The sequence below is a fragment of the Ranitomeya imitator genome, chromosome 6 (genome assembly GCF_032444005.1).
Source record: "Ranitomeya imitator isolate aRanImi1 chromosome 6, aRanImi1.pri, whole genome shotgun sequence".
NCBI lineage: Eukaryota > Metazoa > Chordata > Amphibia > Anura > Dendrobatidae > Ranitomeya > Ranitomeya imitator.
In genome coordinates this window covers 158368400-158385224 of record NC_091287.1, presented here as the reverse complement: position 1 = coordinate 158385224, position 16825 = coordinate 158368400, and the positions used below count along the sequence as shown (strand labels likewise).

The 16825-nt window shown below is 43.6% G+C and overlaps 1 protein-coding gene across 5 annotated transcripts in view; it reads left to right on the top strand.

The window, feature by feature from the left end:
- The window catches only part of ELMO1 (engulfment and cell motility 1), a 562162-nt gene that overhangs the window by 269315 nt on the left and 276022 nt on the right, over positions 1-16825 (top strand). For all 5 annotated transcript variants that reach the window (XR_011314008.1, XM_069730235.1, XM_069730236.1 and 2 more), the window contains 2 exons: positions 2902-3006; positions 14393-14501. Coding sequence is in view for 4 of the 5 variants with exons in the window: in XM_069730235.1 (XP_069586336.1) it covers positions 2902-3006; positions 14393-14501 (214 nt within the window). In the remaining variant the exon portion in view is untranslated. The remainder of the gene's footprint in view (positions 1-2901; positions 3007-14392; positions 14502-16825) is intronic.

Below are 16825 nucleotides of genomic sequence, written 5' to 3'. Positions count from 1 at the left end.
AATAACCATGATTTTTAATCACAGCTTTCATGCGTCTTGGCATGCTTTCCACCAGTCTTTCACACTGCTTCTGGCGCAAAAATGTAAGCAGTTCTTCTTTGTTGCATGGCTTGTCACTATCCATCATCCTCTTGATTACATTCCAGAGGTTTTCACTGGGGTTCAGGTCTGGAAATTGGGCTGCCCATGACAGGGTTTTGATGTGGTTGTTTCTTAATTTTTGCCAGAGCTGTATACCTGACTACAAACAAATCTGCTGTCTGAGCAGCATCATGAAACAGTTGACAGGTTATCTTTAATATTCCTTTCTCTTTAAAAAAAATAAATCCTTTTTTTACTTCCTTTTTTCTGTGTACTGCATATTGCCAATGCAGTTTTCCAGAAGATGGATCAAACCTTTCAAATGCTCTGTGGACCTGAGTTTTCATCAGTTCATACCATCTTTGCTTGAACTGTTAAAGGGAACTTGTCAGCAGGATTGTGCTCAGTAACCTACAGACACTGTCAGGTCGGCGCTGTTATGCTGATTAAAATGATACCTGGGTTGATGAAATCCATCTTGTGGTTGTTGTTTAATCTTTATTTTCAGTTTTGATATGCTCGTGTTTCGGGGCGGCCTCTGGGGGGTCTTCATCTGGTGCTCTGAGTAGGTATTCATAATGCAGACTGCTGACAGGTCACTGTCCTAAGGATATCTTTAACTGAAAACTAAAAATAAAGATTAAACAGCAACCACAAGACGGATTTCATCAACCAAGGTTTCATTTTAATCAGTATAACGGCGCCGACCTGACAATGTCTGTAGGTTATGTGCACAATCCTGCTGACAGGTTCACTTTAAACAATGTGTAAAAATGCATCATTAGTGATACATTGGGACATGGCTTTCAGGAGTGGTTTAAAATATAATATTGACACCAATATTTCAAATTAAAGGTCTTTTTAGTACATTTTTATTAAACTCACATCAACTGATGTGTTTCATTTAATAAGCATTCAAGTTTATACAGCTTAGAGTTAGAAAATCTGCAGAAAAATGTTGCTGATATGGTCAAAAATGCTCACTTGCCTAATAATTATGCACACCGTGTAAAAGCACATTGTAGAGTGTAAATTATTGCTACTTTTAATTTTATTTTTTTTTTACCCAGAGGAAAGAATATTCAGTGGTGTGAATAATGTGTAGGCAGTATGTGATCCTCCCTTTTTACTAGAGAAAGTAATGTAATTTTTCAGTGACGCTTATTGTAAGGCAGCTTCTATTCTTTCTTGTGGTGATGCAATTCTTTTTATTGTTCTAGACTGCCGGTGAATTTATTTGGAGAATTTCTGTGATAGTGAAGTGTAATTTCTTTCTGATGTTATGAACAGAATGTTTTATAGAGTGAATACCATTTCCTTATTAAATGCAAGGGCATTTGTAAAGGCCTGTAGTAATCATGGCTGAGGGCAGGCATGAGGGCAAGTGCTTTGACTATAAATTGAAGTATCCTGCCTAGCACTTGCTCGATATTCTGGAAATAATCATTTATCACCCTTATGAGTTTGAACTTCAGTTGACTCTTGTACAAACAATATTGATTTCCATTTTTTTGCATAGGCTGTTGCCCAATGATGTGATTAGCAAGTTTTATGATGGTATGTAGAAGCAGTTCTTTCTGAACTATGACTAATATATTGGGATTTCTGAAGGAAAACAGTGGTGGATCAAGAGCATTTTATCACTTGTCCATTTCTGCTGTCATCGGCGCACATCACTGACTATACTTCATCTTCAGAGATGAATTTTAGTTGAATTTTAAATTTAAAAACGGAAGATATTATTTTTGTCATATTTTAAGTTATTTTTATTGAAAATGGAATTTTGCATCATAACATAAAACGGCCTTTTTATATTTTCCTCACTAATGATTTACATTTTAAAGGGTTTTTCTCTTGTTACTTTCTGCAAGAGTGCATCACTCTTCTGCCCCCAACCCTGTTTGCCTGGAGTCTATGTGCTCCTGATGATTGGCCGTATGGATGAGTTGCTGTCCTAAACTATGCGCACTCCCATTCTGCAAGCTAAAGGAGGTTTGCCTCTACATTGTGGGAGTAGCATAGGGACAATGGAGCTTACTGGATCCGGTGATTTGGCCAGCTTCATAGTAGCGTCTGCTTCTGGCCTAGGATACTAACCTTGGCAACTAGCGGTGCACTATAGAATTAAAATTCCCACAATTCCTGAGAGTGTAGAGGATTTGGGCTGAGAAATTGCAAAGTTGCTTGACTTAACAATCACTTTGCAATTTTACCCTATTAATAAGATGAGTCAAACCCCGTAAAGGGTTTTATAACTTGAGAAAGGCCTGGTCCAGTGCAGAAATCTGTTGGTATTAATAAAAACCATTTTGTAATCCCAAGGATCTTCATTCCAACAGCACAACCCACCTAAAAGTGCCAGCCTCAATTTTTCCATTAAACCCTTGTGGTATTTCACTCACATGGCGGTACAGAGAAGTAGGAAGAACTGGGTACACCGTTTCTTGTAGTCTTTGTTGGTTTGTCAGGCAGCATAAAAAAAATCAGAATAAAAAGCGATCAAAAAATGTCATGTTCCCAAAAATGGTACCAATAAAAATGTCAACTCGTCCTGCAAAAATCAAGACCCACATGGATCCATTATATGTCCATTTTACAAGCCGGCGAGAAAATCTCGCCATATGGATGTCATACGGATGCTTAGCTGCGAGAAAATCGCATCCTCGCACTGCACACGGATGACATACGGATCACTGTTCAGGGAACATTTGTGCGATTCTCGGCCGTGAAAAACGGACCAATTTTTTTTTTTTATACGTTATGTGTGACTCCAGCCTAAATGTTTCTCTCAATGTTTAACATGTGTAATCTCTTTTGCAGAACAATGTAAATCCTGCTCTGGATTTTACCCACACTCCTCCGGGGATGCTGGCCCTTGACAACATGCTGTACTTTGCTAAGCATCATCAGGACGCTTATATACGGGTAAGGGTCCTAGTACCTTTTATGTATATTATACAGAGTGCCTGTACGTCTGCATTGTTTTCATTGCGTCTAGAGGCCCCTCTAGACGTTAGGTAACTTTTGGTAAATGAGCTCTCCAGACTTCACCGTACAGAGGAATGCTCATCCTAGTGCTAATGCTTTCTATGAGAGACCTGCAGTCTCCTTTGGCAGCTGCATATCTCATGGTCAGACTAAACGATTGGCCTTTGAAATTCAAAGTTTCAGATGAGACCCTTATTTTCAGTTGTTCCCACTGCCATTGTCAATGGACTGTCTGAGATTGCAGTTTTCAGATGTTTTTTTTCTGATCAGACTTTTTTCCCATGAAAATGTGGCATGCCAAAAATTTGGGAAAAATGGTTGGATACTCCAGGATTGCTTTCTTGTATGTTAGTAAGAAAGCGGATGATGCAGATGTTTTTGACACTATTAGGATGTATCTAAATGAAAACTGATAGATGTTGTATTTGTCTCTTGAATAGAAACATATATTAATGAGAGGTAGATGTGGAAATTGTCAATTTCCTTTGCCTACAAATAGAAAATATGTTTATTTATTGAGTTTGACGATAGGCTGTACGTTCCTCAGCGTCGTAAATTCTCCAGGTTCTCAGCTACCGGGGGTAGCTGAGACCCCAGAGAACATGATTTAGGTCGGTTTTTACCGACCCCAGTGTTGCGATCACCGTTATTCATGGAATAACGGTGACCGCAAAAAAAAAAGTCAGATTTCCCATTTAATTTCTCTTCTGATGAGATCTAGCACATCAGAGGAGAGAGAAATGGGTCCACCAAGCCTCCCCGGTACTTCCAGTGTCCCTGGACCCTCTTGCCTTCCCCGATCCTGTTTCCCAGGCCCCAACGTCTCTGCAACAATAGGAAATTTTTCCTATTGGTTCATTTTGATCACTGTGATAGACCCTATGACAGTAATCAAAATGAAAAAATAGTAAATCAAACCCCCTTTATCACCCACTTAGTTAGGTAAAAATAATACAATTAAAAAATATATTTATTTTACTTTTTCCAAAAGGGTTAGGGTTGGGCTAGGTCAAGTGTTAGGGTTGGCTTGGGCTAGGGTTAGGGTTGGGGTTAGGGTTGTAGTTTGGGTTATGGTTGTGGTTATGGTTGGGATTACGGTTAGAGTTGAGATTAGGGTTAGGGGTGTGTTAGGGTTGTGGTTAGGGTTTATGGTTAGGGTTGGGATTAGGGTTAGGCGTGTGTTGGGGTTAGGGTTGGAGTTAGAATTGTGGGGTTTTCACTGTTTAGGCACATCAGGGGTCTCCAAACGCGACATGGCGCCACAATTGATTCCAGACAATCTTGCGTTCAAAAAGTCAAATGGTGCTCCCTTCCTTCCGAGCCCCGACGTGCACCCAAACAATGGTTTACCCAAACATATGGGGCATAAGCGCACTTAGGAAAAATTGCACAACAACTTTGGGGGTCTAATTTCTCCTGTTACCCTTGGGAAAATAACAAAATGGGTGTTAAAAACTTATTTTTGTGGGAAACAAAAAGATTTTTTATTTTCTCTGCTCTGTGTTGTAACTTTCTGTGAACACTTGGGGGTTCAAAGTGCTCACCACACATCTAGATAAGTTCCTTGGGGGGTCTAGTTTCCAATATGGGGTAACTTGTGGGGGGTTTCTACTGTTTCGGCACATCAGGGGCTCTGCAAACGCAACGTGACGCCCGCAGACCATTCCATCAAAGTCTGCATTTCAAAACGTCACTACTTCCCTTCCGAGCCCTGACGTGTGCCCAAACAGTGGTTTACCACCACATATGGGGTATCGGCGTACTCAGTACAAACTGGACGACAACTTTTGAGGTCCAATTTCTCCTGTTATCCTTGAGAAAATAAAAAAAATTGTGGGCTAAAAAATAATGTTTGAGGAAAGAAAAATGATTTTATATTTTTACGACTCTGCGTTATAAACTTCTGTGAAGCACTTGGGGGTTCAAAGTGCTCATCTCACATCTAGATTAGTTCCTTGGGAGGTCTAGTTTCCAAAATGGGGTCACTTGTGGGGGAGCTCCAATGTTTAGGCACACAGGGGCTCTCCATACGCGACATGGTGTCCGCTAACGATTGGAGCTAATTTTTCATTCAAAAAGTCAAATGGCGCTCCTTTCCTTCCGAGCCCTGCCGTGCACCCAAACAGTGGTTTACCCCCACATGTGAGGTATCGCTGTACTCAGGAGAAATTGCCCAACAAAGTTTAGGATCCATTTTATCCCGTTGCCCATGTAAAAATGAAAAAATTGAGGCTAAAAGAATTTTTTTTGGTGAATAAAAAAAGTACTTTTTCATTTTTACGGATCAATTTGTGAAACACCTGGAGGGTTCAAAGTGCTCACTATGCATCTAGATAAGTTCCTTGGAGGGTGTAGTTTCCAAAATGGGGTCAATTGTGGGGGAGCTCCAGTGTTTAGGCACACAGGGGCTCTCCAAACGCGACAGGGTGTCCGCTAAAGATTGGAGCCAATTTTTATTCGGTCGTCCATGACAGCACTACGGAGAGAGGGGATCCGCCCTTCAGGAACAGGAAACCTACAGATATATAAGGGCGGCACCTCTCCCACGCATCAGTTGGTTTCCTGTTCCTGGAGGACAGGATTCCCTTCAGATACGATGACTTCGTTCACCTATCAACACCCAGGCCGGCTGTCCGACCCAGGTAGCGAGGGGGTCTCCTACCTCGGGCAGTGCGGGTCCCTGGAAGCGACACGGTGGGTCCGGGTAGGACTCCACGACAGTGAGCGGTGCAGGCTGGAGCGACGTCCAGAGGAGGTCCATCCCCAGTGGCAGCAAGGTGAGTATGACCCCCCCCAGAGCGGTTCACCCTCCTGGGCCTTGGTCTTCCCCGCCTCTGGCCCCCGTCAGTGCAGTGCGGTGCAAGCTTTCCGGGAGCGCCCTGTGCGCTCCTTTCGGTTCGGGGGGGCGGGACCGGAGCCGGGGGTCGGGCGCTGGCTTCTGCCGCAATCACCGCTGTGCTGCGGCCGTGAGCGGCGGTAGTGTAGCGGCGGGCGGTTGGGGGGTCCGGCGGAGCCGTCCCCGGCTTCCGGGAGCGTCCCTGAGCTCTCTGCCCGAAACCGGAAGTGACACACAGGGGGCGGGGCCTAAACCGGAAGTGAAACGCCGGCCGTTTTTTTTGCTTACAGCACCGCTGTCCTGCATGCGGCGGGGGCGGGGAGGGGCGATTGGGGGTGGGGGAGCGTCCTGCACGTGGGGGGGTTGATTCGGCCACACAGCTGCACATGTTCCGGATCCGGGGGAAGTGCTATTTATAGCCGAACAGAACGCTGCAGGGCTGCTTGTGTGCCCATCTGCAGCTATGGATGAGCCGGAAGCTGCCGTCGGTCTGCTGGAGCAGGAGCAGGACAGATCCTCGGAGAAGTCCCATGCAAACCCCCAGCCGAAGACCCGCGGACGCAGTAATCAGCCCAGTCGCAGATCTAGACAGAAGGATCTGGACCGACCCCCCAGTGATCCGGTACCTACCGCTACTGCCTGGGTAAGAGATCTTCGTGAATGTACCCTGATGCAGTCTTTTCCTATGTTTATTTCCGTAGGGGAAAAAAAGCGCTGGTAAATAAAAAAACAAGGAGTGCGCGCTATGCGCTTGCCCTTTGCCAGACGCCTACCCTAAAAGACTTTGTCAGTCGTGTGTGCGGCAGACGGTAGGAAATAGTTGAATAGGATACGGTATAGCGGTAGCACCGGATAAGTGACATAGCCCTTTTCTCCGCTCCCATAGGTGGCGGAGGAGTCTCCCGATTTCACTTCAAATCTTAGGGAGATTATCAGGAAGGAGGTGAAGGATTCCCTGAAATCCCTATCCCGGGTAGAGCCTTCCAAGAGAAGAAGGGAGCCTAGCGCCTCAAATTCAGATTCGTCCGCTGGCCCAAGTAGGGACATTGATTCAGACGCCTCTGTCTCCTCAGCGTCCTCTTCGGAAGAAGAGTCTAACCGGTTCTGTTTCCCGTTGGACCAAATGGACAAACTAATTAAATCAGTTAGATCCACCATGGGGGTGGCGGACGAAAGGCCAGAACGTTCAACGCAGAACCTAATGTTTGGCGGGTTAGACCCTAAAAAACGTAGGTCTTTTCCGCTCAATGACAGGGTGCAGAACCTCATCAAAAGAGAATGGAAGAAGCCAGAGAAAAAAGGCTCTTTTCCACCGGCCTTTAAACGAAGATACCCCTTTGAGGACCCCATGGTGAACACCTGGGATAAGGCGCCAAAATTAGACGCGGCAGTGTCTAAGGCATCTAAGAGATCATCTATCCCCTTTGATGACATGGCTTCCCTAAAGGATCCTCTAGATAAAAAGGCTGACTCGTTCCTGAAAGGGACATGGGAGATGTCGGCGGGTACCTTGAGACCTGCTGTGGCTGAGACATGCGCAGCTAGATCGATGATGGTCTGGCTGGATCAGCTAGGGTCTAAATTGGAAGAAGGTGTTTCCAGAGATTCCATGTTGAAATTCCTGCTAACAATCCAAAATGCTGCTGCCTTTCTCGCAGACGCTTCTGCGGATTCGGCAAGAATGGCGGCTAGAGCGGCAGGATTATCGAACGCAGCACGCAGGGCCCTGTGGCTGAAATGTTGGCCGGGTGACCTTCAATCCAGATCTCGTCTGTGCTCTATCCCATGCGAAGGGGAATACCTGTTTGGGCCAGTCCTAGATGAGCTGCTAGAGAAAGCCGGAGATGAGAAGAAGTTGTTTCCTAATCTACCAACTACTTCTTACAGGCGCCCCTTCGCAGGGAAAAGATTCTTTCGGAAGAGACCAGCCAGAGACCAGAGCAGATGGGACGATAAAAAGAAGAGAGGTACTGGGTTCATGTTTGGTGGAGGACGTCAGGAGCCACCCCGTGAAATCAAAAAACCACCCCAATGACTAGTCGCCCCGGTGGGAGGTAGACTATCTGCCTTCTACCCGGCCTGGTCCAAGATCTCCAGTAGTGATTGGATTTTAGGGTTGATAGCTACGGGTCTGCGGCTAGAATTCTCCTCTATCCCTCAGAACTTCTTCCAAATCACCCCTCTCAGATCCTCTCCAGCGGAGCAGGCGGCTTCCATTTAAAATGGAAACTATAAACACCGCAATAAAGCTGCTGTTTAAAAACTGCTTTATGTTAGTATTGGATTTGAAGGACGCCTATTACCATATCCCTATTTATGCAGGTCACCAACGATACCTGAGGGTGACGGTACGGTTGGATGGGGTAGTAAAACACTTCCAGTATAGGGCCCTTCCCTTTGGGATTTCGGTCGCCCCTCGGGTATTTACCAAAATAACATTCTAATAATCCCCTACCTGGACGATCTCCTTATCGTAGGTAAAACGGCGGATCACTGTCTGGAAGTTACATAAAGTGATGTCGGCTCTAGAGCGTCTGGGGTGGATGCTAAACGTTAAAAAATCACGGTTACAGCCCATGACGGTGCAGCGATTTTTAGGCCTGACCCTGGATTCCCAGGTTCAGGAATGCCGTTTGCCTCAAGAAAAAATTAATCACCTGCACCTTCAGATGCTGAATGCCTCAAAAAAAACCACCATGTCCCTACGAAGAGCCATGTCTGTGTTAGGCTCTCTCTCGTCCTGTATTCCAGCGGTCCGATGGGCTCAGTATCATACGAGGATACTTCAGGGCGAGGTGCTGTCACATCAAAAAAGGTTGGGGGGATGTCTAGAAAGTCTGCTGACCCTATCCCAAGATGCTATTGTATCCCTCGGTTGGTGGTTAGACCAAGAGAATCTGTCCACAGGGGTCCCCTGGGAATATAATATAACTCGTATTGTCACCTCGGACGCTAGCCCTTCTGGGTGGGGGGCTCACATGGGGGATACATTGGTCCAGGGGCTTTGGGATCGTGATCAGATGGAAATGTCTTCCTATCTAAAGGAGTTAACGGCTGTGGAGCAGGCGGTTAAAACACTCCTTGTCTATCTACAGGGCCACCACGTGCGGGTATTCTCGGACAATCGAGTCACCGTGGCATACATAAATCACCAAGGCGGGACTCGTTCCAGATCCCTGATGTGTGTAGCAGATCGTCTGTTTCATCTAGCAGAGCAACATCTTCTCTCGTTGACGGCTCTACACATAAAAGGGGCAGAAAACACTACGGCGGATTTCTTAAGTCGCAACACATTGAGGCAGGGAGAGTGGTCCCTGAACGGCACCATCTTCGACCTTATCGTGGAAAGGTGGGGACAACCAGAGGTAGACCTGTTTGCCACAAAAGAAAACAGGAAAGTGGCACAATTCTGCTCTCTGAACCCCAGAGAAAATCCCCTGTCAGTAGACGCCCTCCTCATAAACTGGGACTTCAGGCTAGCCTACGCCTTTCCTCCCCTGTCTCTACTTCCTCTGGTGGTGAGGAAAATCAGGAAGGACAAAGCCACAGTAATATTAATTGCCCCCTTCTGGCCCAGAAAGACGTGGTTTCCATGCCTGAGGGCGATGTCGATGTCCGATCCATGGGTCTTGCCAGACATTCCGGATCTCCTATCCCAGGGCCCAGTCTACCATCCTCGGGCGGTTGGCCTTCATCTGACGGCGTGGATTTTGAGCGGGCGCTGTTAAAAGATAGGGGGTTCTTGCCGGCCCTCATTAACACTCTGCTGAAAAGCAGAAAAATGATAACCACAAAAATCTATGTCAGAATCTGGAAGAGATTTCTTCAGAACTCGGGGGCAACAGCTGGACAGTCAATACCGATTGTCCAGATCTTGGAATTCTTACAAAGGGGGTTAGATATGGGGTTATCCCCAAATACTCTTAAGGTGCAGGTATCAGCCTTGGGGGCCCTCTTTGGCTGCAACATTGCTGAGAATCACTGGGTCAGCAGATTCATCAGGGCAACAAAACGGTCTAGGCCAATTGTGAAGAATAGAGTCATGCCTTGGGACCTGAACCTAGTCCTCTCAGCCATGACAGAGGCCCCATTTGAACCAGTTTCCTCAGCCTCTATTAAACATCTATCCCTTAAAGTAGCCTTCCTGGTGGCCATAACATCGGCGCGTAGGATAGGTGACATACAAGCATTATCCAGGGTTCCCCCTTACATGCAGCTTAGAGATGATATAGTGATACTATCCCCTGATCCAGCATATCTCCCTAAAGTAGTGTCCAGTTTCCACAGAACACAGGAAATAGTTCTTCCATCTTTCCTCCCCAATCCTACTAACGATAAGGAAAGGAAGTTACACACTTTAGATGTAAGAAGATGTATCCTGGAGTATCTAGCGGTAACTGATCCCTGGAAGTTAGATAATGCCCTATTCGTGTCCTATCAGGGTAGTAGGAAAGGGCATAGAGCATCGAAATCTACTCTAGCTAGATGGATCAGGGAGGCTATCTCGCTGGCATACATCTCAAAGGGCAAGCCGGCGCCTGAAGGTCTTAAAGCACATTCCACTAGAGCTATGGCGGCTTCGTGGGCGGAAAGATTGGAGGTGTCGATCGACCAGATTTGTAAGGCTGCTACTTGGTCTTCTCCAAACACTTTCTATAACCATTATAGGTTGAACCTGGGTGCCTCTTCTGACCTCTCTTTTGGTGTAAGGGTGCTGCAAGCTATAGTCCCTCCCTAGTTAGTTACTCTCTGTAATTCTCTCCTTAGTGCTGTCATGGACGACCGAATAAAGTCTTAGTTACTCACCGGTTAACCGTGTTTTTCGGAGTCCATGACAGCACCTGTACATACCCTCCTGTCTTCTTAAGTTCTGGGTGTACACCTCTTCCTTTATTTATATATATAATTCACGGGTAGTGAATAGTTAGTTATTGTATTATTGTTTATTATGAATGCTATTAACCTTGGTGGTCCTCTTGTGCTCTGTAAACCAACTGATGCGTGGAAGAGGTGCCGCCCTTATATATCTGTAGGTTTCCTGTTCCTGAAGGACGGATCCCCTCTCTCCGTAGTGCTGTCATGGACTCCGAAATACACCGTTAACCGGTGAGTAACTAAGACTTTCATTCAAAAAGTCAAATGGCGCTCCTTCCCTTCCGAGCCCTTCTGTGCACCCAAACAGTGGTTCCCCCCACATATGGGGTATCGGCGTACTCAGGACAAATTGTACAATAACGTTCGGGGTCCAGTTTCTCCTTTTACCCTTGGGAAAATAAAAAAATTGTTGCTAAAAGATCATTTTTGTGACTAAAAAGTGAAATGTTCATTTTTTCCTTCCATGTTGCTTCTGCTGCTGTGAAATACCTGAAGGGTTAATAAACTTCTTGAATGTGGTTTTGAGCACCTTGAGGGGTGCAGTTTTTAGAATGGTGTCACTTTCTGGTATTTTCAGCCATATAGACCCCTCAAACTAACTTCAAATGTGAGGTGGTCCCTAAAAAATGGTTTTGTAAATCGCTGGTCAAATTTTAACCCTTATAACTTCCTAGCAAAAAAAAATTGTTTCCAAAATTGTGCTGATGTAAAGTAGACATGTGGGTAATGTTATTTATTAACTATTTTGTGTCACATAATAACTCTCTGGTTTAACAGAATAAAAATTAAAAATTTGAAAATTGCAAAATTTTCAGCGAACTTGCGATTTTTTTCACAAATAACCGCAAGAATTAACAACCTAAATTTACTAGTAACATGAAGCCCAATATGTCACGAAAAAACAGTCTCAGAATCGCTAGGATCCGTTGAAGCGTTCCTGAGTTATTACCTCATAAAGGGACACTGGTCAGAATGGCAAAAAATGGTCAGGTCATTGAGGTCAAAATAGGCTGGGTAATGAAGGGGTTAAAAGTTTGAAAATTGCAAAATTTCCATATTTTTCATAAATAAACGCAAGTTATATTGAAGAAATTTTACCTTTATCATGAAATACAATATGTAATAATGAAGTGTTAGAGCTATAACCTCATAAATTGACAGTGGTCAGAATTGTAAAAATTGGTTGGTCATTAAGTACCAAATTGGCTCTGTCACTAAGGGGTTAAGTATTATTGTATTTCTTTTAGTGATTGTGTTTTGTTATATTTTGGAAAATGTAATGCAGTCGTTTTTTCAATACAAAATTACCGTATCTGATTTAAAAAAAAACAGTGGCATGCTAGACCTCAACTGTAACCCTGCAATTTGCTTCTCACTTGCTTTTCTTAGGATACTGTATATTCAGCATGTCATTAGCATGCAATTTAATACAGATTTTTAAAAAAAATTGAAAATATATAAGCTTTTCTTGCAAAACTTCTGCTTACAGACCTCCTCCTACTCGGACATCAATGTGTAGCCTACTACCCACACATCAATGTATAGTGTTAACCAGCCTATTTTAATTTCAGTAATTCCAGAAATATTTTTTTCATTGTAATTCTTCATGCCAGTAGCCCTCTTATAATTTTATATTCTATTTTTTATTCAACTAATTTGAATGAGAAATTTAACCAACCAGTCCTAGTTGTATTATTTAGATCCACCCTCAAGAGGTTACATGACTTAAAGAGGTTTTCTGGCCTCAGGTGACTTAAAGTGACTGCATGCTTGTGAAGCCTCACATAGCACATGCTGTGAGGATTCTTCAGTGTCGGGAGCAACGTGCGAGTGACCGCAAGTATGTGATTTGCATACATGCGGTCACATGCCTACTAGATGGTGCAGCCTTGCGCAATGCAGTGCAAGTTGAGGATTTCTGGAGACAGTCTAGTCGGAATGTGTCCAGAGGTATTTAAATCACATACTTGCCTCTGGCACCGGAGAATTTTCACAGTTTGCAATGTGCGTTTTGTGAGGATTCACAAAGGTCAAATAGTCCCTTTAAATTGACCAATTAAAAAGTGGCATCACTGATCATTTGTAAAGTACTAAATCATGTGTTTTTATCAAGACCATCCTGATGTTTTCACACATCTAGCATGATAAAGGAAGGCAATGGTTAACATAATAAAATAAAAGAACAGTTACTGTGACTGCAATTTACAAACATTTTTTTATGCTAATATAGGGCAGCTTTTAGCCTAAATCTATGATATAATCCTTACTCGGCTACAAGTCTCTTAATCTGCAGAGAATGCTTGTCCAGCCGCATCCTTTATGTTGCGCTGTCATTTTTGTACCGGACAGCACAGTGCTATCATCACTCTGACGCATGTGCTGGTCTGCTCTGAGCCAACAGCCTCTATTGTTTTCCCAGTTCTGGTCTTTTCCTGGTGACCGCAATCTGTCCATTGCATTTAGTTGAAACCACAAGCAGTTTTCCAATGACTGTGACACACCTTAGATGCTATTCTGGCTATAAAAACGGTTGTGTATTTACACAATCGCGCCCCAATTTAGGGGTTTTACGGCGCCCACCCTCTAGGTGCATATGTACTATCCAAGGAACACTATTTTTTTCAATTTAATCTGGTTTGCATGACATCTGTGTAGTGCCAATATGACTAATCTCCCTTGACTTGTAGGTGTGTGAAAGTCATCTTCACAACATTGAAGTTTTTCCCTGAGGTCTCAGTTGAGCATTTTATCAGTAGGATTGACATGCACAGCATTGATCCTAAAATGCCTGGTGTGAGCAGCATACAGGAATGGCAATATGCTGTAGTATTTTGTTCCTTCTGTAACTGGCATTGAACTCCCACAGTTACCTTTCAATCTAAGTGAAGCTTTTTGAGCTACTGAAAAGCTAGAGGGTGCATTTATAGCTGAATAGCATCAATAAAAATAGGCTCCGTTCTGCTTTCTGAGTTTGACTGAAGAATGTCGCATACAAAAGCTCTTTTTATAATCTAATAATAGCAAGTCTATCAACTGCATCAGAGCGTGTGCGTTTTCATTTAAACTAGGGGGTATGCGGTGTATTCTGCATAAGTAATAAGGCTCTAGACAGGTTCATTTGCCGTTACCAGAATCGCATGTTCTCTAGCCCAGCGAGATTCATTTATTTTATTTATCTTTTGTTTTTTTCCGCTTATCTGTCTTTCCATATTGTGGAAGTTATTGCTGAAAATGAATTGTATCAGCGATGTAAAATTGTACGAGCTTAAGTCATGTAGCTGAAAGTGTTTGCCAATTACACACACAGGCCTATACTTCATATCTGATATGGGAGGTTATTGCATCAAAGGGCTCTGCTTAATAAAAGGGCTGAGTAGCGTTCAGCTGCCAAAGACTGACAGTGGAGTTATAGCTAATTTAAACTGGATGTTCTACACGCTCTCCTTTACACAGAAGTGTGGCACTCTGGTAAGGGATCATCTGTAGCCGGTATTTGCAGAGCTTTCGATGTGTGTGAGCTTTAGTGCTGTGATTAAATGCCATGAGAATTATTAAAGTACTTTAGAAGTTCCACAAATACTATGATCCTTATGATAGCTGCTTTCATTACAGATTGTCTTGGAAAACAGCAGTCGGGAAGATAAGCATGAATGTCCCTTTGGTCGTAGCAGCATTGAACTTACAAAGATGCTTTGTGAAATCCTCAAAGTCGGGGAGCTACGTGAGTACCCTTTCGTTTGTCCTGGTTATAAGTGAAGTTTTGATCTTTTCATGCAGTCTTTAAAAGAGTTTTCCTACAAACAAAAGTTTATTTTAATTAATAGATCTTAGAATAATAATAATTTCCACAATTGGATGTGTTAACTAAAATCAGACCATGTGGTCTCATCGTCTGCCATCTATTGTGGCCTGTTAGTCCCTACCATAAGCAGGGTCTAACAGGCCTCCTGTCAGTGTAAAATTGGCTGGTCTAATACTCTACAAACATTGCAGGAATTAAGTATAAAAAATAGACAAATAAGTCCAATAAAATTATTTTAAAAATGCTAAATAATGAACGAAAAACTGAAATAAAAATATTTAATTACTAAAAAGCTGTATTTATGTAAAAACAAAAGTAAAGAAAGTATCGCATATACTTGAGTATAAGCCGACCCGAGTATAAGCCGAGGCACCTAATTTTGCTATGGAAAACTGGGTAAGCTTATTGACACGTGTATAAGCCGGGTATGCATTGTCCCCTCATCCCTGTCCTGCTATGTGTGGCTCTCCCCATATTCCCCCATGGCATGGCTCGGCTCCCCTGTCCTCCCCTGTCATACTTACCCCCTCCTGGCGCAGTCTCTGCACTTCCCTGCTTCTCCGTTGTCCCGGGGCTGGTAGCTTCTTCCTGTGCAGAGCGGTCACGTGGTACCGCTCATTAAGGTAATAAATATGTGCTCCATGCCTATGGGAGTGGAGACACTTACATATTCATTACCTTACTGATCAGTACCGCTCTTCGCAGGAAGAAGCTGCCGGTGCCCGGACAATGGAGATGCAGGGATGGAGATCCAGCGACGGAAGGTGAGTATTGATGTCTGACTCGTGTATAAACCGAGGGAGGCGTTATCAGCATAAAAGAATGTGCTGAAAATCTCGGCTTATACACGAGTATATATGGTACACATTTTTATTACTGAAACTGATCTATAAAATTAAGGCAGTAAAAATAAAGAAAACATGCCAAAAATATATCTTTTTCATCATGCTGACAAAAATTTGAAATAAAAAGCCGTCAAAACACCATACAGTGTATATGTTCCTCAACATTGAAATTGTAACATCAAAAAGGGAAAGGCATATACAGTATATATCACAATCACAGAATCAATAGACATGTTAACGAGATGCATATAATGAAAAAATGTAAACAACAATTTAAAAAAAAAAATCGATTTATTGAATATGGAGTATGAGCTTCACACACAGAAATGCATGCACTTGCACGTCTTGGCATGCTGTTAGTGAGGTCATTAATGGCTGTCTTAGGAATGTTCTGCCACTGGGGCACACAAATCATCAAGATCCACTGCTGGCAGCTCCCTTCGTAATTGCCGACCAATGAAATCCCAGATGTGAAGATGGGAGACAGGTCCTGAGATGCTGTAGGCCATGGTATCATGCTCAGGCCATGCAGTTTGCTCACAGTAATGCCAGCAACTTGAGCCTGGCATTGTCATGTTGTATTGAAAAACCGCTCCTGAGACACTTTGGAGAAATGGTCGTATCGCTGGTCCCATCAAAAGGTGTTTGCATGACATTCGTCTATGAGCCAGATGGCCAGCTACATGTGTTCTATTGACCTTACGCCTGCACTCTCAAAGGCTATCGTGGTGCAGAGCAAGATGGCAATGTAGGTTGGAATGATCATCTTTTTCTATTTAGCAATGAGTTCAACTTTTATCTTGGACACAATGATAGCTAGATCTTATGGAGTGGTGTAGCAAAGTGTAAGGTAGACGGACCCCACTAGTCTTCTTTCCAGGTATACTAACAAGTCAGCACTACATTGATTTGGCTGTGGAACTAGTGTGGTCTTTTATGAAGCAGAAGATGCTATTGTAAAACACCAGCGGCGTTGTTCTTCAAGTGTCGTCTTTGGTGTCCCTTTTGTCATTTTAACGGCGGCTTTGTTGCCGACATCATTTTTTTTTTTTTACCATATGTAAGATAGAGGCTAGAGATGAGTGGGATCGCTTTGTGCAATCTCAATCCACAGTTCACGTCAGTTTTCTCGTCATGAATAGAAGTTATGTGCACTTCCTTTCCCTCCAGGATCCCAGGATTGGCTCACGATTTGCTGGGCTGGTGAGATGTCTCGTGTGTGCTGCGCTGCACAAGTGATGTTACACCATGCCAGCGAATTACACTCTGTGAACTCAGGAAATTCATGCAGCTCTTATTCACGACCAGAGAGCACTGACCTAGACAGGGATTGTGCTATTCCCTCTTCTCTATTAGTGGCAGCTTTCTATCGGAAGCTGCCTAAAGAATAGTCAGAAC